Below are 22,740 nucleotides of genomic sequence, written 5' to 3' on the forward strand. Positions count from 1 at the left end.
AAGTCAGTGAGGGTGGTGAGGTATTGGGGAAGGTATCAGGGTCAAGGGTGGGTACTGGTAGACAGGAAGGTGGGTTGAAGTGTGTCTACTTCAATGCAAGGAGCATCCGGAACAAGGTAGATGAACTTGGGGCGTGGATTGGTACTTGGGACTACGATGTTGTGGCCATTACGGAGACGTGGGTAGAACAAGGACAGGAATGGTTGTTGGACGTTCCGGGGTATAGATGTTTCACTAAGTGTAGGGAAGCTGGTAAAAGAGGTGGAGGAGTGGCATTGTTAATCAAGGATAGTTTAACGGCTGCGGAAAGGCACTTCGTGGGGGATCTGCACACTGAGGTAATATGGGCTGAAGTTAGAAATAGGAAAGGAGCGGTCACGTTGCTAGGAGTTTACTATAGGCCCCCAAATAGTAATAGAGATGTGGAGGAAGAAATTGCTAAGCAGATTATGGATATGTGTGGGGGTCACAGGGTAGTTGTCATGGGGGACTTTAACTTTCCAAATATTGATTGGAACCTTTGTAGGTCAAATAGTTTGGATGGGGCAGTTTTTGTGCAGTGTGTGCGGGAGGGTTTCCTGACACAATATGTGGATGGGCCGACTAGAGGTGAGGCCACATTGGATTTGGTACTGGGAAATGAACCGGGCCAAGTGTTAGATTTGGTTGTGGGAGAGCAATTTGGAGATAGTGACCACAATTCGGTGTCTTTTGTTATTGCAATGGAGAGGGATAGGGCCGTACGGCAGGGCAAGGTTTACAATTGGGGGAGGGGTAATTATGATGCGATTAGGCAAGAATTAGGGGGCATAAGTTGGGAACAGAAACTGTCAGAGAAAGGAACTAATGAAAAGTGGAATTTTTTCAAGGAACAAATACTGGATGTCCTTGATAGGTATGTTCCTGTCAGGCAGGGAGGAAATGGCCGAGTGAGGGAACCATGGTTCACAAAAGAGGTGGAATGTCTTGTGAAAAGGAAGAGGGAAGCTTATGTCGGGATGAGGAAACAAGGTTCAGATGGCTCGATTGAGGGTTACAAGTTAGCAAGGAATGAGCTGAAAAAGGGGCTTAGGAGAGCTAGGAGGGGACATGAGAAGTCCTTGGCGGGTCGGATCAAGGAAAACCCCAAGGCTTTTTACTCTTATGTGAGGAATAAAAGAATGACCAGGGTGAGGTTAGGGCCGGTCAAGGACAGTAGTGGGAACTTGTGTATGGAGTCAGTAGAGATAGGCGAGGTGATGAATGAATACTTTTCTTCAGTGTTCACCAAGGAGAGGGGCCATGTTTTTGAGGAAGAGAAGGTGTTACAGGCTAATAGGCTGGAGGAAATAGATGTTCGGAGGGAGGATGTCTTGGCAGTTTTGAATAAACTGAAGGTCGATAAGTCCCCTGGGCCTGATGAAATGTATCCTAGGATTCTTTGGGAGGCAAGGGATGAGATTGCAGAGCCTTTGGCGTTGATCTTTGGGTCCTCGCTGTCCACGGGGATGGTGCCAGAGGACTGGAGAATGGCGAATGTTGTTCCTCTGTTTAAGAAAGGGAATAGAAATGACCCTGGTAATTATAGACCGGTTAGTCTTACTTCGGTGGTTGGTAAATTGATGGAAAGGGTCCTTAGGGATGGGATTTACGACCATTTAGAAAGATGCGGATTAATCCGAGATAGTCAGCACGGATTCGTGAAGGGCAAGTCGTGCCTCACAAATTTGATAGAATTTTTTGAGGAGGTAACTAAGTGTGTTGATGAAGGTAGGGCAGTTGATGTCATATACATGGATTTTAGTAAGGCGTTTGATAAGGTCCCCCATGGTCGGCTTATGATGAAAGTGAGGAGGTGTGGGATAGAGGGAAAGTTGGCCGATTGGATAGGCAACTGGCTGTCTGACCGAAGACAGAGTGTGGTGGTCGATGGAAAATTTTCGGATTGGAGGCAGGTTGCTAGCGGTGTGCCGCAGGGATCAGTGCTTGGTCCTCTGCTCTTTGTGATTTTTATTAATGACTTAGAGGAGGGGGCTGAAGGGTGGATCAGTAAATTTGCTGATGACACCAAGATTGGTGGAGTAGTGGATGAGGTGGAGGGCTGTTGTAGGCTGCAAAGAGACATAGATAGGATGCAAAGCTGGGCTGAAAAATGGCAAATGGAGTTTAACCCTGATAAATGTGAGGTGATTCATTTTGGTAGGACAAATTTAAATGTGGATTACAGGGTCAAAGGTAGGGTTCTGAAGACTGTGGAGGAACAGAGAGATCTTGGGGTCCATATCCACAGATCTCTAAACGTTGCCACTCAAGTGGATAGAGCTGTGAAGAAGGCCTGTAGTGTGTTAGCTTTTATTAACAGGGGTTGGAGTTTAAGAGCCGTGGGGTTATGCTGCAACTGTACAGGACCTTGGTGAGACCACATTTGGAATATTGTGTGCAGTTCTGGTCACCTCACTATAGGAAGGATGTGGAAGCGCTGGAAGGAGTGCAGAGGAGATTTACCAGGATGCTGCCTGGTTTGGAGGGTAGGTCATATGAGGAAAGGTTGAGGGAGCTAGGGCTATTCTCTCTGGAGCGGAGGAGGCTGAGGGGAGACTTAATAGAGGTGTATAAAATGATGAAGGGGATAGATAGAGTGAACGTTCAAAGACTATTTCCTCGGGTGGATGGAGCTATTACAAGGGGGCATAACTATAGGGTTCGTGGTGGGAGATACAGGACGGATATCAGAGGTAGGTTCTTTACGCAGAGAGTGGTTGGGGTGTGGAATGGACTGCCTGCAGTGATAGTGGAGTCAGACACTTTAGAAACATTTAAGCGGTTATTGGATAGGCACATGGAGCACACCAGGATGATAGGGAGTGGGATAGCTTGATCTTGGTTTCAGATAAAGCTCGGCACAACATCGTGGGCCGAAGGGCCTGTTCTGTGCTGTACTGTTCTATGTTCTATGTTCTATGTTCTAAAACTCCCAACAGGGTGACCTCTCCTTTCCTGTTTCTAACCTCAGCCCATACTACCTCAGTAGATGAGTCCTCATCAAACGTCCTTTCTGCCACCGTAATACTGTCCTTGACTAACAATGCCACACCTCCCCATCTTTTACCACCTTCCCTGATCTTACTGAAACATCTAAACCCCGGAACCTGCAACAACCATTCCTGCCCCTGCTCTATCCATGTCTCCAAAATGGCCACAACATCAAAGTCCCAGGTACCAACCCATGCTGCAAGTTCACCCACCTTATTCCGGATGCTCCTGGCGTTGAAGTAGACACACTTCAAACCACCTTCCTGCCTGCCGGTACACTCCTGCGACCTTGAAACCTTATTCATGACCTCACTACTCTCAACCTCCTGTACACTGGAGCTGCAATTCAGGTTCCCATCCCCCTGCTGAATTAGTTTAAACCCTCCCGAAGAGCATTAGCAAATTTCCCCCCCAGGATATTGCCCCTTGGGCACTGCCGGTGGGCACAGGCTGGCACTGCCAGGGTGCCCATGCCCAGGGGGCACCCCCCCCCCCCACCGCCCGACCCCCCCGGGGGGCCCTGATTACCCTCCTTTACTCCAGTGAGGTCATCCTGCTAGTTCCCTGAAAGTGGGGAGCTGCTCTAAACCCTGCCAGAGTGAAGTTGCACTGGCGGGGTGGGAGATGCTATGGGGCCCAGAGAATTCAGTCCCGGGCCTGATAATCACATACAAATAACATTAAAAATAGATCTAAAGTACTTACCTGGTCTTCCCGCCAGTTTCCTGCGTGGTCCCAACCGCACCTGATTTCCGAATCTCATGAATCGGCGCACGCGCGCATCTCCAGACCGAACCCGTCAAAAAATTAGCGGGTTGGAATGGGATATCACCCCCATCATATCCCCTTTCACCATACATCAGAACAGTAGATGAATCTGCCTTTAAACTTGTTCTCTCATTAAATTAAATCATACCTAACTTGCACCTCAACCCAAATTATCTGCATCAGATCCGGATTTCTTGATGCCCTTACGTAACAAAACTCTATTAACACTGTTCTTGAAAGCTTTAATTGACCCAGGATTCATCGTCATTTGGGAGAGAGAGTTCCAGATTCCGACTGTTCTTTGTACGAAGATGTGATTTCTGATTTCACTCCATCAGCATAACAGCGATCATTGGGCTCACAGGATTATTCCTTTCAAAAAATTGATGTATGTTGACTTTTGTCCAATCCTTTTGTCGAACTCCTTATTTGAGATTTCTCATACATCTTCATTGATATGTACCCAAGTATAACTGCAATTTCACTAAATAATGGATTGCAGGCCATCTGGTTACAGGCAGGATTAAACGGGTGTCATGAAGATCTTTCAATTAAATCATTACTCCCTTATCGGAAATTATAACTCTTCTTAAAATTTCTTCCCAATTTTTCAGAACAAAATCCTTCACTTCAAAGAGTCAATGATTTCTGTGAAAAACGAATACAAAGGAATTGTTTTGGATATCTACTATTTCCTAGTTGCTGGATACTAAAGGTCCTACATACTCTTTGGCCTGAATGTTTGCACAGATGGAGAGGTTGTCCACCATAGTAAAAATGGCTGCAGAGGCCTGAATCTGGAAGCCCTGTCCCATTACATGGCCCCCACCATTTCTTGCGGGTGGTGACGAGGGGCGGAGGGGTTGGGGGTGGGTGGTTGGAAATGTACTTGTAATCCATGGTTCGCAGAGGAAGCACCAGATGTTAAAATGCAACAGGAGTGTATGGTGGGGGCTGAGGGTTTATTTTTAATTCATTCACTGGATGTGAGCATTACTCATTATTGCCTCCCCTTGATTGCCTTTGAGAAGATGAACTGCCTTCTTGAACCATGGCAGTTCATGTGTTGTAGAAGCACCGACTGTGCTGTTTGGAAGGGAGTTCCAGGAGTTTGATGCAGCGACAATGAAGAAACGGTGATATATTTCCAAGTCAGGTTGGTGAGTGACTTATAGGAGAACTTAGAGTTGGTACCGTTCCAATGCATCTGCTGCCCTTATCCATCTAGGTGGCAGGGGTGGGTTTGGAAGGTGCTGTCAAAGGAGCCTTGGTGAGTTTCTGCAGAATATCTTGTAGATGGTACACATTGCTGTAGCTGGATGTTGGAGGTGGAGGGACTGAATGTTGAAGTTGGTGGATCCAGGCAAGTGGTGAGTATTCTATCACACTCCTGATTGTGCCTTGTAGATGGTGGGTAGTCTTTGGGGAGTCAGGAGGTGAGTTATCCTCCGCAGAATTACTAGCCTCTGACCTGCTCTTGTAGCCACAGGATTTATAGGATTGATTCAGTTTCTGATGAATGGTAACCCCCCAGGATGTTGATAGTTGGGGATCTCAGTGATGGTAATGCCATTGAATGTCAAGGTGAGATGGTTGGATTCTCTCTTGTTGGAGATGGTCATTGCCTGGCACTTGTGCAGTGCGAATGTTTCTTACCATTTGTCAAACCAAGTCTGAATGTTGTCCAGGTCTTGCTGCAAATGGCCGTGGACTGCTTCAATATCTGAGGTGTTGAGCGATGAGCAATCATTTGCAAACATCCCCACTTCTGACCCTATGATGGAGGGAAAGTCATTGATGGAATAGTTGAAGGTCATTGGGCCTAGGACACTACCCTGAGGAACTCCTGCAGTGATGTCCTGGGACTGAGATAATTGACCTCCAACAACCGAAATAATCTTCCTTTGCGCCAGGTTTGACTCCAACTAGTGGCAGTTGCTCCCGGATTCCCAGTGACTTCAGTTTGGCTAGGGCCCCTTGAAGACACACTCAGCTAAATGCTGCCTTAATGTCAAGGCAGTCAATCTTACCACACTTTTTAAGTCCAGCTTTTTTGACGATGTTTGGACCAGGGCTATAATAAGATCAGGGGCCGAATGACCCTGGCAGAACCAAAACTGAGCATCAGTGACCATGTTATTGCTGAGTAAGTGCTGCTTGACAGCACAGCAATGATACCTTCCATAGCTCTGCAGATGATCAAGATGATGGGAGGTAATTAGCCAGATTGGATTTGTCCTGCTTTTCATGGATAGGACGTATCTGTACTGAAACAGCTTAACCAGGGGTGCGGCAAGTTTTAATGCTGGAAAGTTGTTAGGGCCCAAAGTCTTTGCTGTGTCCAGTGCCTTCAGCTGTTTCTTGATATCTCATGGACTGAAATGAATTGGCTGAAGGCTGACATCCATGGTGCTCTGGAGCTCAAGAAGAGATCCAGATTAATCACCTACTTGGCGAATGCTTCAGCCTTACCTTTTTCATTGATGTACTGGGCTCGCCAATCATTGAGGATGTAGATACTTGCAAAGTCTCATTCTCTGGTGAGTTGTTTAATTGTCCACCAGCATTCATGGCTGGATATGGCAGGACTGCTGGGCTTAGATCCGATCCATTGGTTGTGGGGTCGCTTAGCTCTGTCTATCATTTGCTGCTTGCACTGATTGGATGCAGATAGTCCTGCAGAGTAGCTTCACAATGTTCATGACTTGGAAGCCAACAACTCCCGTTACACCCAGCTCCACCACTGAGATAAAAATCGGAATTTCCGGGGTAGTTTTTCAGGAGTCGGGTTTACATAGAACATAGGAAACTACAGCACAAACAGGCCCTTCGGCCCACAAGTTGTGCCGAACACATCCCTACCTTCTAGACCTACCTATAACCCTCCATCCTATTAAGCTTCATGTACTCATCCAGGAGTCTCTTAAAAGACCCTATTGAGTCCGCCTCCACCACCACTGACGGCAGCCGATTCCACTCGCCCACCACCCTCTGTGTGAAAAACTTACCCCTAACATCTCCCCTGTACCTACCCCCAGCACCTTAAACCTGTGTCCTCTCGTAGCAGACATTTCCACCCTGGGAAAAAGCCTCTGAGAGTCCACCCGATCTATGCCTCTCAACATCTTATTCTTGCAGAGCCAGAAATTCTCCTGACTCTGCGCTCCCAACCTGGGAGCCAAAATTCAAGCCCTAGACTTCCTGTTTAGCAAACATGTAATTATACAAGCCTTTTATATTACTTTATTGTATAATCATTGCAATTCTGTTCTCATTCTTGCGACTTGTCAAGCCAAGCCTGAATGTTGTCCACGTCTTGCTGCAAGTGGCCATGGACTGCTTCAGTATCTGAGGTGTTGAGCGATGAGCAATCATCTGCAAACATCCCCACTTCTGACCCTATGATGGAGGGAAAACCATTGATGGAATAGTTGATGAAATAGTTTTTGCCTGTCTAATCAGTTTTGTTATAGCCTTCCACTCCCGTCTCTCTACCATTAAACTTAATGATATATATTTGAGGATCACTCTATCATTGCAAAATGTGGATATTTTTGGTGTTATAGCTGTCATTTCAGAACTGAACTGATACCTCACTGCATCTACACTTCAGATATAGGCCGTGTTGAACAGCATTGTGATGAGCTTGTTAGCATGGGCACTGAGAGTAAGAATGGGTCACACGGAATAGACCCCAGTCATGTCACTTTTTTAATGCTAACCAATACTCCCTCAAACCCTTACAGCTCAACACGTATTCAGCAGCATGAACAAGCCCTCTACTGCTGTTTAAAAGGATCACCAACCACTTTGGAGTTAGCTTGAATGATTTCTGCTGACTGTTGTTGAGTTAATCAAAGAGTTTGGTCATTTCTTCTGCTTTTTAAAGATGTTGAAATCTGCAGGGAACGGTGTAGTATGTGGTGTGATTTTAGCTTCCAGTTCAAGGATTCTGTTCACTCCACTTGCTCCCACTCCTGAGTGCTGTAGATTCTATCCCTACTGGTCTGCAACATGACAGGACGAATGGGAAGAGGCAACATACAGGAGAACAAGCTGCTCGAAGTGGGAGGAGGAAGGGGGAGGGAGAGAGGGGCTCACAGTAAGAGGTTGTATTCACCCAGAAGTTTCAGGAAGCATTCCTACTTTAATCTAAGCCAGGAATAGTGTGTGTGAGACATCTCCGTTACCGTAGAGGCATTCACTGATATCTGCCCCATGTAGCGGGCAGACCTGCAGTCTCAGAGTACTGTGAGGGTGGTTTTGCAGGTGGTTGTATAGGTGACTGTGGCCAGGAATTTCTTTGCATTGGTCTCCTTCCAAGCTCGATGAGGGTACATCTCAATATTTCACTGTTTGTCAACCACTGCTATGTAAGGAAGGTGATTGATGTAGTGTATGTGAAGAGAGATAGTCCTCTACCTTTTCAGGGAGAAGCAAGCAGAGAATGCACATGGCTTGTCAAGGATAGCAGGTTTCTGCACATTAGTTTCTTTGTGGGGTGCTGCATTTAAATTCAAGGATGTACAAAAACCACAAAGGCTTTCACTCACAAAACATAGTGCTGGTGAGTGACCATACTCTGTGTATAATGCTTGGAAATGCTAGCAATCTGGCATCAGTCATAATACCTTTATTCTGAGCAAATGAACCTTACCATCAACATTTGAGGTAGCACGAGAGAGCAGATGGTACCTACTGGGTGATAAGGGCTATGCACCTGAGCCCTGGCTCATGACTCTGGTGCACAACCCATGGACAGGCAGCCTGTCTAAAGCAGATCGAGAGCCATGCCACTGCACAAAATGTCATGAGACTGATCATTGAGATTCTTAAGCAACACCTCCACTGCCTAGACTGCTCTGGAGGAGTCCTGCAGTTTTTATTGTAGTCTGCAAAACTATGAGAGCACAGCTCTTGTCACCAGGTATACAATGAGAGTGAGGAGGAGTAAGAGGAGGAAGAGGCTGATGACGAAGAGGAAGTGGAGGAGGAAGAAGGCCACAGGCGAGCAACCCATTCTATTTCTGGCTGGGATATATCAGCTCACATGATTGCGTACCAATGAACGGAACTCCAATTTCCCATTGCGTAACAATCCCACACCTTTCGCTCTGTCACTGATCATCAGCATCTTGGACACAGCCCTGAAATAAAAGCCAGCACAAAGCAAATGTGCTAACCAATGTTAAGAAATAAGTTATCCAAGATCCCCCCAAAAAATCAACTAATTACCTTTGTGCATTCCCTTAGTGTGTGTCTTCCATGTGTCTTTGCCTGTCCGAATGTTCCTGTTCAGTGCAACCTCAGTGGTTGCAGCATGGTTGGTGGAAGATGACTGAATTTCAGTTAGGGCGACACAAACCACCTTGTGGGATGGCTTTGTGTAGCTCTCACTCCAGAGGGCTCGGTTTTAGATTGCACCAAAACAGCATGAGTTGCAACCATCTGACAAAGGGAGCTGAGGCATTGACCATCAACTGCTGAATTGTGACTGGGTCCACTCATGTTCTCATGGGATTTGACTACCAATTCTACGCTGAAAAGGCTGGGTACAAGCTCTGTGCACAATCCTATATAGCTTGTTGCCAAACTCCTTTCATGCTGCTTGGCAATGATTTCAAACTTTCTGGCAACGATTGTCAATCCATCCATCATTTTTGTGCTCATGCATATATCAGTACGCTGCCCCAGTGAGGTCCTCATCAGAGTCTCTGTAACAGAACTTGTTATGAGCTCACACCCCAGTTAGCTGGAATCTGCATTATCCTTTCCCCCCTGGAGGCGGACACACTGGGAACGTTTAAGACTTATCTAGACAGCTATATGAACGGAGTGGGAATGGAGGGATACAAAAGAGTGGTCTAGTTTGGACCAGGGAGCGGCGCGGGCTAATTGTTCCTTGTTTCTCGTTTCAAGGCTTCATTCTATGATCATCTTGCTGGTGCCAGTACAGAGCGAGACTGCGGATAGTTGGGAACCTGTCTCGGGGGCAGGGAATTCATATGGTGTTCGTGGAAGTGGAAATGACTAGGGTTGGGAAGCATTTTCCGATCAGGGCCATTGTGATCTCCTGGACTCGTTTCGATCGCCTCAGGGGGTCGGAGAGGAATTTCCCAGATTTTTTTTCCCCATATTGGCCCTGGGGTTTTTCACTCTGGGTTTTCGCCTCTCCCTGGAGATCACATGGTCTGGAATGGGGGGGTGGGGGTGAGTTAATAGGTTGTAATGAACAAAGCATCGTAGCTGTGAGGGACAGCTCGGTGGATATGATATTGGTATGTAGATAGGCTGGAAAATTGGGTGGGGATCCTGGATTCAGGATTCATTCCTGGACCGGGGAGCGGCGCGGGCTTGGAGGGCCGAAGGGCCTGTTCCTGTGCTGTATTGTTCTTTGTTCTTTGTTCTCTGCAGCAAACTTCAAAGAAACTTTGCACAATACAAGGTTCCAAGCCACTCATTCCCAGTGTCACACTCTATAGATTCTGCCTCTAATCTACCCTCTAAAGTATGTGCATTGTCAGTATCTGAGGTGGTGGCTGCAAACATGAAATCAAGTAATGGCATTTTTTCTTTCTTCCTCGACCCCTCTTGCTCTTGCCTCTGGCCAGATGGCAGCTCTTATGGTACCTGAATAGAGAGAGGTGCAAAGTGAGGTTGTGGTTTCAGCTCTGCCGCTATTTGCTGCTTCAGTGTGAATACCCCAGTGGGAATAAATACATACATTCATAGCTGTCACCCATCTGATGCTGCTGTCCGTTATGCACTATCTTGTTGTGACAGAGAGAGGGCTGTGTGTCAGTGAGTGTGGTTTGGGTAATATGCCTGTCAAGTTTGAATAGCTGGCGGTGTGTGCAAGCTGTGAGTTGTGGGTGTGAGGCTTGCAGCAGTGATCAGTGTGTAATGTTGAGGTGAAGTATGAGTGAGGATTGAGATTGTTGGTAGTTGAGTGGGGTTAGGGAGTGGGTGGTGAATTAAGCAATGCCTGGAGCTGGTAGTTCAGGTGTAAAGAAATGACATTTGAAGATGAATTCGCTGACCTTGACCACTTGTGTGATGTCATTAAACTGCTTGGGGCATGACATCCAGGACCTTGAGCTACAGAACTTGCATTGGACATGATAGATATCTGCTCTGATTACCTTGTGGGAATTTGTTGGGTGGGTTGCCTGATCCGCTGTGCATAGCGGACCCCTCTCCTGCAGTCCATCTCCTCTACCAAGGCCTCCAGTGCTGCACTTGAGAACCTCTTAGCATGCTCTCTATCCTGTTCCATCATTAGGCAGTCTTCTATGTGCCCAAAGTACCTTCCACAGCCACCTCCCACACCTGTTCCATCCAGGATGGCTCGGTGCCACAGTGGTTAACATTGCTGCCTCACAGCGCCAGGGACCGGGTTCAATTCCCGGCTTGGGCCACTGTCTGTACAGAGTTTGCATGTTCTCCCGTGTCTGCGTGGGTTTCCTCTGGGTGCTCCAGTTTCCTCCCACTCTCTGAAAGACGTGCTGGTTAGGTGCATTGGCCATACTAAATTCTCCCTCAGTGTACCTGAACAGGCGTCAGAGTGTGACGACTAGGGAATTTTCTCAGCAACTTCCTTGCAATGTTAATGTAAGCCTACTTGTGACACTAATAAATTAATGAACTTTAAGAATGCACCCCCCCCCCCCCTTTAACAGGTACTGGCTGGTTTTAAATATTGCAAAGACGGAGGATGTAATAGAGGTGTATAAAATTATGAAAGGCATAGATAGGGTGAACGGTGGGTTCAAGGTAGGGGGGGGGGAGGTTTAACACGGATATCAGAAGGACGTATTTTACACAGAGGGTGGTGGGGGCCTGGAATGAGCTGCCGGGCAAGGTGGTGGAGGCGGACACACTGGGAACATTTAAGACTTATCTAGACAGCCACATGAACGGAGTGGGAATGGAGGGATACAAAAGAATGGTCTAGTTTGGACCAGGGAGTGGCGTGGGCTTGGAGGGCCGAAGGGCCTGTTCCTGTGCTGTATTGTTCTTTGTTCTTTGTTCTATGTTAGCTTTAAATGGCACATATTTGCAACCCCTGCTGAGATGTGAAGTCACTGCACTTAGTGCTGGATTGCAGGCAGATATCATGTAAGTGTGCCGGCAGCATGAAGCTTATGTAAAATCTAGAAGAGAAGGTTAATTGTGCATTGCATCTCTACAATCATTTTTGGGGTGGGCTATCCAGTTTTGCCTCCTATATTTTCCCCTTATTCCTTGCATTGCTTTCTTTGTTGCCTACATTGGTTTCCTTTTCTTATTCTGTTTATCACTCTGGGATATAAGTTGACTTTAGATTCCCTGCATGTACCTTCATTACAGCAGCTCTCCTTGTCTCTCTAATAATCGATTCCAGCTCCTTCAGTTGCTTCATAATTCGTTCAAAGTCTCCTGAAAATAAGGCTTTCAGTTGAGCTTTCCTTATCTATGGTGATTGTAACACTAAGCTACACTGTGATATAATACAGCTTCCAAAATATTTCCTAACCTTAAGCTGTTCGATGCAAAACCAGCTCTCCCATCATGTGATTCTGAAACTATTCGAATCAAGCAACAGTCATGATGATGGACAGGAAGTGAATCTCTTTACTCCTACTCACATTAATAATCCTCCTTGTTAAATCCCAGTAGATTAAATTTCCCAACTGTACTTGTATCTAAAAATATCTTACTAACCTGTTTCTATAAATCAAAACCCAAAGGATCACTCAACTTTGTGACCTGAAATAGATCCCAATAGCCAGGTGCTTTTGCATGTTTTTTCTTATCTCAATCCATTCAGCCTCTACTTTTGGCATAGTGAATCCAGGATTCATTATTTCCATTAACATAATAATGCAAGACACCTCCCTAGCCTAATTTCTTCATCCTTAGATGTCAATCAATATTTTTGGAGGTGCACCCGCCATGCGTAGAAGAGATAAGTCATAAAATGTTGTGGAGAGGATTAAAGATTTTGCTTTTACGCAGGTGAATGTTGGTAGCTTCTTCAGTTAAACTGTTTGTACACATGCAGACCTTGATCTAGTGTGTGAGGTGATGTAGGATAAGCTGTTTGATTTTTTTGTGTACTGAGAATTCAAATAGGCACACGGGGTATGTTGGAAGACAAGGTTAAGACTGGAATGGAGAATCAGGTGATGGTGTAGTGGTAGTGTCAATGGGCTAATAATTAACAGGTCAGTGACCTGGGTTCAAATCCCACCACAGCAGATGGCGAAATTTAAATTTAATTTTAAAAAAGGAAATCATTGTCAATTGATGTAAAAACCCACCCGATTCACTAAATGCCCTTTAGGGAAGGAAATCTGCCATCCTCAACTGGTCTTCTAGTCTGGCCTACATGTGACCCTTACCCACAGCAATGTTTGATTTGGTTTATTATTGTCACATGTATTGGTACACAGTGAAAAGTATTGTTTCTTGCGTGCTATACAGACAAAGCATAGGGGAAAAGGAAAGGAGAGGGTGCAGAATGTAATGTTACAGTCATAGCTAGGATGTAGAGAAAGATCAACTTAATATAAGGTAGGTCCATTCTGAAGTCTGATGACTGCAGGGAAGAAGCTATTTTTGAGTCGGTTGGTACGTGACCTCAGACTTTTGCATCTTTTTCCCGACGGAAGAGGGTGGAAGAGAGGATGTCCGGGGTGTGTGGGGTCCTTGATTATGCTGGCTGCTTTTCCGAAGCAGTGGGAAGAGTAGATATATTTAATGGTTGGGAGACTGCAAAGTGGTTGACTCATAAGTGCCCTCTAAAATGCACTGGCTAATTTGGGATGAGCAACAAATGCTGGACTTGTCAATGATGCCCACATCCCATGAACAAATAAAAATTCATTAGCATAGATCTTGAGAAACTCATGGAAACACATTCTCAGCAAAGCCTTGGTGCATGCAAGGTATACCATTAGATTCTGGTCACAGTGAGAGGGAAAGTGGAAACATCATGAGATGAATTTAGCTCCATCATTGAAAAGTTACTTAAACCTTCTTTGCCTGGGACTCATTTGAAACCCAACAGTTACCATCCCACCCTGTGCTGGCTGCTAGAGGATTAGCTGCTAGGTCATCCCAAATTAGGTCTTGCAATCAGGAAAGAGGCTGACGATGGTGAGTCAATGAATAATAAACTTGTGGGGCAGTTTGGGGAAGGTGCACCTAGCCCAGGGCTGGAACTTTCCAGCCATTCACGTTTCCCAGTGGCCAAGGGTGGATCCAACAGGTGACCCCGTTGAAAATGGCGGAACCAGAAGCTCCTGTCGCCGGCCAATGGCAGACCGCCTCCACTGCCCGAGTGTCCAATTGAACTGACTGCATTCAAATAGGATGAAATAAATTAAAATCCAGACTAGCAACCCAGGTTGTTAAGTATAAAGCTATGCAATGTAATTGAATGATTACTGTGGTAATGCTTTAAATATATAATTGTTTAACAGTAATAAAGTTTCTTTTTTGAATGACATTGTGGCAAGTCGCCCATGCACACACTATCCACAAAAAAGCAGGACAAGTCCAATCCAGCCAATTACCTCCTTATCAATCCAATCTCAATCATAAGTAAAGTGATGGGAGTGTCATTGGCAGTGCTATCATATGCCACCGACTCAGCACTTACCTGCTGACTTATACTCAGTTTGGGTCCCACCAAGGTCATTCAATAACCATTTCCAATAGGAGAGAGTCGAAGCATTTCCCCTTAATGTTCAAAAGCATTCCCATTGCTGAATACCTGCTATCAATATCAGAAACCAGTTTATAGAACATAGAACATTACAGCGCAGTACAGGCCCTTCGGCCCTCGATGTTGCGCCAACCAGTGAAACCAATCTAAAGCCCCTCTAATCTACACTATTCCAATATCATCCATATGTTTATCCAATAACCATTTGAATGCTCTTAATGTTGACGAGTCCACTACTGCTGCAGGCAGGGCATTCCACACCCTTACTACTCTCTGAGTAAAGAACGTACCTCTAACATCTGTCCTATATCTCTCACCCCTCAATTTAAAGCTATGTCCCCTCGTGTTAGCCATCACCATCCGAGGAAAAAGGCTCTCACTATCCGCCCTGTCTAATCCTCTGATCATCTATGCCTCTATTAAGTCACCTCTTAACCTTCTTCTCTCTAATGAAAACAACCTCAAGAAGTCCCTCAGCCTTTCCAAGTTTATGTTGACCAGAAACTGAATTGGACCACCCATGTAAACACTATGGCTACAAGAGTAAGTCAGAGGCTGGGAGAAAGACTATCCACAATCTAAAAGGCATAAGTAAGTTGTGAGAGAGAATCTGCTCCACTTTTTAGGTTGAGTGCAGTGCAAACAAAACTAAGAAGCGCAACACGATCCTGGACAAATGAATCCCACTTGAGTGGCACACCATATGTGCCATCTACGATATTCCCCGTTGCAATTTGTTAAGCCTCCTTTGACAACACCTTTCACGCCCATGGGGCGGAGTTTTACTGGCACGCCCATCCAAGTTTCGTATAATCCCGCCCAAGACCAACGGAGAATGCCGTTCTCCAGCCTCACCCACCCCCGGAATTGGGACGGGCGTGCCGGTAAAATTCTGGCCATTATCTCTATCACTAAGAAGGACAAGAATAAAACATCGGAAATAAGAGCAAGAGTAGGACATTCGGCCCTTCGAGCCTGCTCAGCCATTTATTATGATCATGGGTTGATCATCAACACAGTAACCTGTTCCCTTTGATCCCTTTAGCCCAAGAGCTGTATCTATCTCCTTTGTTTTGGCCTCAACAGCATTCTGCTCTCAGGGTGAAGAAATGTCACCTCAGACTGGTTCTGGACTCCCCAAAGCATCTGAAACATTTTTCCTATATCTACCCTGTGTGGTCCTGTTAGAATTTAATAGGTTTCTTTGAGATCTTCCCTTATTCTATTTTAACTCCAGTGAGTTAAATCCTCACAGACTCAATCTCTCCTCATACCTCAGTCCTGCCATCCCAGGAATCAGTCTCGTAAACCTGCACTCCCTCCATAACAAGAACATCCTTCCTCAGATAAGGAGTCCAGAACTGCACATGATATTTCAGGTGTGATCTCACCAAGGCCCTGTATAACTGCAGCAAGATATCCCTGCTCCTGTACTCAAATCCACTCACTATGAAGGCTAACATACCATTTGCCTTCTTCACCACCTACTGTATCTGCATACTTACTTTCAGTGGCTGCTGCACAAGGACACTCCGGTCTCATTGCACATTCCCCTCTCTCAATCTATAGCCATTCAGATAATAATGTGCTTTCGTGCTTTTGCTACTAAAGTGGATAACCTCATATTTATCCACATTATACAATCTACCATGCATTTGCCCACTCACTCAAATTGTCCAAATCACACCGAAGAAGGATCTCTGTATCCTCGTCACAGGTCACCCTCCCACCGAGCTTTGTGTCACCTGCAAGATGCATGAGAACACTGCCAGGTGTAAGTTCCCTCGAAGCCACTCATCTTGACTTGGAACTATACTGCCATCTTTTCACTGTCACTGAATCAAGATCCTGAAACACCCATCCTAACAGTGCCGTGGGTGTACTGACACCACAGAAACTGCAGTGGTTCAAGAAAGTGGCTCATCACCACCTTCTCAAGGGAAATCAAGTATGGGCAATAAATACTGACCTATCCACTGACGCTCACATACTATGAACTGTAAAAACAAATCAGACTACCTGATTTCTTGCAAAAGAACTGAGATAGTCAAGAAACATTTTACAGCTGTGTCGATTAAACAATAAAAGGGTGCGTGGAAGAACGCCTTGGGGGAATGGGTGAGATATGTGGGTGAGGAGGAGCAAGAAAGAAGTGAGCACTGCAGAGAGATCCCTCACTTACCATAGAATCCCTACGGTGCAGGGGGAGGCCATTCGGCCCATCAAGTCTGCACTAACAACAATCCACCTAGGCCACATACTTACCCCACCAATCCCTCTAACCTACGCATCCTGGGACACTAAAGGGCAATTTAGCATAGCTAATGCACCGAACCTGCACATCTTTGGACTGTGGGAGGAAACCGGAGCACCCAGAAGAAACCCACAGGAATGTGCAAACTCCACATAGACAGTGACCCAAGCAGGGAATCAAAGCCCGGTCCCTGGAGCTGTGAGGAAGCAGTGCTAACCACTGGGCCACCATGCCACTCCTTACCTGAGACACTGTTTTTCCTTCCCATTCCAAAGAGGAAATGCCTCCTTCTGCATAAAGACCTGGAGGTGTCTCTCACCTTTGCAGCTTGTGCAGAAACAGTCAGAGTGGCTTAGATTAGGGAGAGGAGTCGAGGCAGGGAGAGGTAGGGTGGTGGTGATGGTAGTGGTGATGGTGCGGGGGAAGGGGCCAGTGGCAGTGAGGGGGCTGGTGGAGCGGGGTGGGGATGCTGGATTACAGAGACATGGGTCGTAGGTATCTGCTGAGATAGGGCAGCAGCTGCCTGCAATGTGTAGAAGGAACTCTGGACATCCCAATCCCGTATCAGAGAGCTCAGTGTGAGAAAGCCAAAATCTTGCGGAATTGCTGCTGTGCTGACAACCAGCAGAAATTCCTTCTGGGACTTTAGCTGCGGTGGGGATATCCCCTGCATTTGGTGATGGTGATGGAAGCTTATTATTGTGAGAATTGCCAGCAATGGTGTCAGCCATTATAGGAAATATAATAGTCAATTACTTAAATCACCTTTTTCTGGGATCAGCCCGATGCTGGCAAACCTTCTGAACTGTGAAACTTGCAGCTGAACAAACTGTCATGAGAGATTATTAAATTCACAAAGCGTTTTTGCAGATTTTCTTTTGGCTTTTCACCTGAATAGAGCTAACTGCCTGTTGCAACCTGAGGGGAAAAGATTTCACCTCCTCAGTGTAAATGGTTCTGAGTTACAGCTGTCAGATTCTCAATGTTGCCAATTCCCCTGTTGCCAATTTGCTTTGGCAGAGGATAAGAAACAGGAAGGGAAGAAGGATCAGTCAGCATTTTTGACGTGGATCTGTTCTACTGCCCCAAAGAATTTGCAAGCTTTGCACATCCTTTGAAGATCGTTGTGAGGAGCACTGCATGAGAAGAATACATTCCACTAAAAAGGAAGTACCACCTTCTGCATGAAGATCTGCCAAGAACATTCACTTGATTGCCATTCCAAACCCTCCCCAGAAACATCTGAGGATTAAGAGGACTATGAGGGCTCAGCTGCAAAGTCAAAAATGGCCCAAGTGTATTCTGCTTTTGCCTTGATCGACTCGATGGAGAAATCTGTTTGGTTTGTGATGGTCCATGGTTATGTTTGGCAAAGCACTGCAGTGGCCTGCTTTCTGCAGGTTGAAGTGTTCAATTTATAACTTTCTTGGGCAGGTAATAAGAAATCATGATTTAGAGAGTGTGACACTGATGGGAAAGGTCAATGGTAAAAGAGCGAGGCAGACAAAAGAAATGATCTTTCTAAACAGATTCGCAAAATGAACGAATGTACACTGATGAAGATGATACACTCCTCCAGAGCAAGATTAACATGGACACCCATGGTGACCTATGTCCCTTTAGCACACAGCACCTGACGAGGGGCGGCACGGTAGCACAGTGGTTAGCACTGCTGCTTCACAGCTCCAGGGTCCTGGGTTCGATTCCCAGCTCGGGTCACTGTCTGTGTGGAGTTTGCACATTCTCCTCGTGTCTGCGTGGATTTTCTCCGGGTGCTCCTCCCAAAGTCCAAAGATGTGTGGGTTAGGTTGATTGGTCAGGTTAAAAATTGCCCCTTAGAGTCCTGAGATGCATAGGTTAGAGGGATTAGCAGGTAAATATGTGGGGGTAGGGCCTGGGTGGGATTGTGGTCGGTGCAGACTAGATGGGCCGAATGGCCTCCTTCTGCACTGTAGGGTTTCTATGATTTCTATGAGAAAGAGTCCAAAATTTTAAGTAACCTGAGCCAGAAGGATAAAGTAGTCAAGGAGGTCTCCTACAGCTTGGCATTGGAAATGTAACAAGTTCCAGCCACTGCATTATCTCAGTTGATGTAACCATCAGCATGTTGGGTGTATCTCAAATGGATGTTCATACTGCCACTATAAGCATGTAATTGTGATGGTTTTGTTCTACTCTTTAGGAGCAACAGCGCAATAGGAACTCTGCAATAGGAACTGCGGCAGACCATATAAATACATCATTCTGATACATTCTACCGATATGTAATTCTATCTCTTAATATTTTACATCCTACCCATTTCTCAATTCAAATTACACCTGAATTTTCCTCACAGTGGTAGGTTTGGAGGCAGGCAGGGTCCAAGAAAATAGTGGGAAGGTGGCTCCCACTGCCAAGTAGGGAAGTGTATCAGCCATGCATCACATCAACGTGGATAACAAATGAACATTGTTAATTAAGGCTCTAATCAAGTGTGTTTTTTGAAGTTTAAAGTTTATTGACTAGTGTCACAAGTAGGCTTACATTAACACTGCAATGAAGTTACTGTGAATATCCACACTCTGGTGCCTGTTTGGGTACACTGAGGGAGAATTTTAGCATGGCCGATGAACCTAACCAGCACGTCTTTCAGACTGTGGGAGGAAACTGAAAGAAACCCACGCAGATATGGGGAGAATGTGCAGACTCTGCACAGACAGTGACCCAAGCTGGGAACCAAACCCGGGTCCCTGGCGCTGTGAGGTAGCTGTGCTAACCACTGTACCAGTGTACCCTCCTCAGCATTTTGCTACTGGCAGAGTGCCCCCCTTCCCCGCCACTGGATGATGAGGTTGCCAGCTCAGTGGAGGCAGCCAATCCTGCAGCAGGCCAGCTGCCCAGCTGAGACAGAGGCTCCATGCTCCAATAAAGGGGCCATGGGAAGGAAAGGCTGTACTCATGGACCAACAATTCCACTCTCTAGAGGTACTGGCCCTCTGATTAGACCTGCAGCATTGGAAACCTGTTTGGCATCCTCAATAAGATATTGAGTGCATAGGGTGCCAAATAGGAGGCCATCTCCCAGAATATCGCTGAGCCAATCTTGCTGCTGGTAAGTGCGGACTTGGGACCCCCATTTGGTCCCAAATCCCAAAGCCTGTGGCAAAATCCAGCCCATTTTATCTACTGACAGGCAGCAAAATGCTTTCGACCTATTTGATTACCAACCCTCATGGGTGCTAGGAACAGAAATCTATCCGATTAACTCCATTCAAAGCCAAACAATGAATTACAACTGCAAGGTCATGAAAAGTATCCTTACAGCATTCTACTGAAGAGAGCTTGTAAATAATTGATCTCATTTTCTGGAAAAAAATAACTTCCTCAGTATGTGTGAAAATAATTTTATACATTTTTGCAAAGCTCTAAAAGAGTGAGTAACATGTTTTTTAATATTGCTTCAGTACTTTTAAATGAATTTGAGTACTAGAGTAACGACTACATACACAGGATGCAGATTTTAACAGTTATACGGTGAGGTTTAGAATATAATGGGACAGCACAGTGGTTAGCCAGGGACCCAGGTTCAATTCCGGCCTCGGGTCACTGTCTGTGTGGAGTTTGCACATTCCATGTGTTTGCGTAGGTTTCCTCCAGGTGCTTTAGTTTCCTCCCACACTCCAAAGATGTGCACGTTAGGTTGATTGGCCATGCTTAATTGTCCCTTAGTGTCGGGGGACTCAGAGGATAGGGCCTGAGTGGGATTGTTGCCGGTGCAGGCCCGATGGGCCGAATGGCCTCCTTCTGCACTCTAGGGATTCTATGATTTACATATCTTGTGCATATAGGAAATGTGCACCATTTCAATGGTTGGTGCACTAATAGGAGCTGGATAAATCAAAATCTGCTCCTTCACCAAGCAATGCAGCTTATTCTACCCTCAACTGCTGCGTACAGGTTGACCAATTCAGATATACATCAGCCATCCAGAGACAAAGATGTAATTAAACTGTCATATTTCAATTGCAACCTACGTCAGATTGTAACGCAGAAACCCACAACAAAACATCTGGAGCTCCTACTAGTGAAACGCAACAGCAGAATGTTGCTGAGGGGATCAGAGCAAATTATCTCCATGACCTGCTGAAATTCAGATGAGCCGTGTACTTACGACATGCATTCCGCATTTGTCCTGAAGCGATTCCTCTAACTTATAGAGAAAACACAAATCCGAGGTTTTACTCTGGAAGATTTATTGACGTGGGACAATCCCTGTGAAGATGCAATCATGTGTACTTACATTCATGCACAACTGACTTGGATTCCTAGCTCTACTTCATAAACATCCATCACAATGTCATGCACAATGATTTTGATATTGTCACAGTGCTGGAATGCAACTTTGATTTTTTTTTTCTACTTCATAAACTATTAAAGCTGCTTCATGGTCTACAGGAGCACTGCAAAAAAACTTGTTTTTCAATTCTTATTATAATGTATACTCACACTTATTCTGCTTTCTTCATCGGAGTTTTGCCGAAAAAGGGGTTCCTCATCAGCGGATACATCACTGCCATCATAGGGGGAATTACGGTGCATATTTCTCCAAATTAAGGTGCTCATCCTGTTCTTATGAAAAAACTTCCTATCAGAAAATCATAAGGAAGCATGAGGTTTTATGGATGCACACTCAATTTCCAAATCTTTCTGGAATTTTTACAGCCAGCTGTTAACAGTAGTGAAAACAACATGCTTTATGGCCCGCGTCCATTTCAGGAACTTTAAGCCATGCTTACCATTCATTGTATTAGTGGCAGCAAATACAAGATATGAATGTGCTGTAATTCTGGTAGTCTCTTTATGCATCATGGTGTGGAGTTTCTCTTTTGCAATCGCAGTGAATGAAAGCTCCAGAGTTGCTGACTCATACAAGCTGTTGAAAGCTTTTAGCTGCCACTTACACTTTTTTTTGTGTTCTTTGCTTTCTGTTATTAGCTTTTATTTACATATTTATCAGACATGGTGAATATCAGATTAACTACCAATGGAAAGACTCGATATTCTCGGGAACATTTTTGACAAATCTATCTCCGTTCCTTTACAAACATAGAAGGTAAAAATATTTAAATGTGTTTGAATGTATTATCATGGTGATTTGTGTATCATTTTCATAATGATAACAGTGACAGATATTTTTGTCTCATTCTCCTTCCCAAGCAATCGACTTTTTGTGAAAAACTTTGTTTTGTTTGAATATTTCTGAATGTAATTATAAATCGATTAAGCTCAGTGAGGAGTTTGGGGGAACCAGGTTTATTCAGTGTGCAGGAAAGATCTCATAACCATGAGTGAGCTAATAAAATGTGTTTATTTATTAGTCACAAGTAGGCTTACATTGACACTGCAATGAAGTTACTGTTGCTACACTCCGGTGCCTGTTTGGGTACACAGAGGGAGAATTTAGCATAGCCAATCCACCTAAGGTCTTATTGGAGGCTCTCTCAAAGGCTGAACCTGTACACCAAGTAAATAACTGAGCCCTGTGGACTAAAAGATTGCCAGGTTGGATCACAAGCCAGTTAATTAATTATATTACCTCATCCTTGGAATGGAAGAAGCCCTATAATTCAGAACTCTGCTTCAGGGAAGGAAAAATTGATCAGACTTTCTGACCCTGGTCAGTATCCAGTTATCTCTGTTGGAAATATATGACTATGGACTTCAGGTGAAGGCAGGATCAGGTTAAGCCCTGATGTCCATAATAGGGAATAGCTGCCAGCATGCAGTAAGGCAAACCTTTCCCTCAGCTATTAGCCAGTACCAATCGTCTGTACCTCAGCAAGGAGGTAATTGAGAAAAACTGGTGGACAAGAAGTGGAGGAAGAATAAATATTTCATTGACATTAAAATAAATTCTTCACCCATTAGACTTTTGACTCAACTTTGAGTTTAAGTCAATTTTGCATTATTTGAACCAATCCATCACATGTTCATTTGAGCAGAAACTTACATACA

At 45.2% G+C, this 22,740-nt stretch overlaps 1 protein-coding gene across 1 annotated transcript in view; it reads right to left on the minus strand.

Annotated features, from left to right (window-relative positions):
* LOC144492260 (ninjurin-1-like) overlaps positions 1 to 22,740 on the minus strand; it is a 129,241-nt gene that overhangs the window by 34,962 nt on the left and 71,539 nt on the right. The window contains exon 3 of the mRNA XM_078210253.1: positions 21,232 to 21,370. Coding sequence (XP_078066379.1) covers positions 21,232 to 21,370 — 139 coding nt within the window. The remainder of the gene's footprint in view (positions 1 to 21,231; positions 21,371 to 22,740) is intronic.

Source organism: Mustelus asterias, chromosome 4 (assembly GCF_964213995.1).
Source record: "Mustelus asterias chromosome 4, sMusAst1.hap1.1, whole genome shotgun sequence".
Classification (NCBI taxonomy): Eukaryota; Metazoa; Chordata; class Chondrichthyes; order Carcharhiniformes; family Triakidae; genus Mustelus; species Mustelus asterias.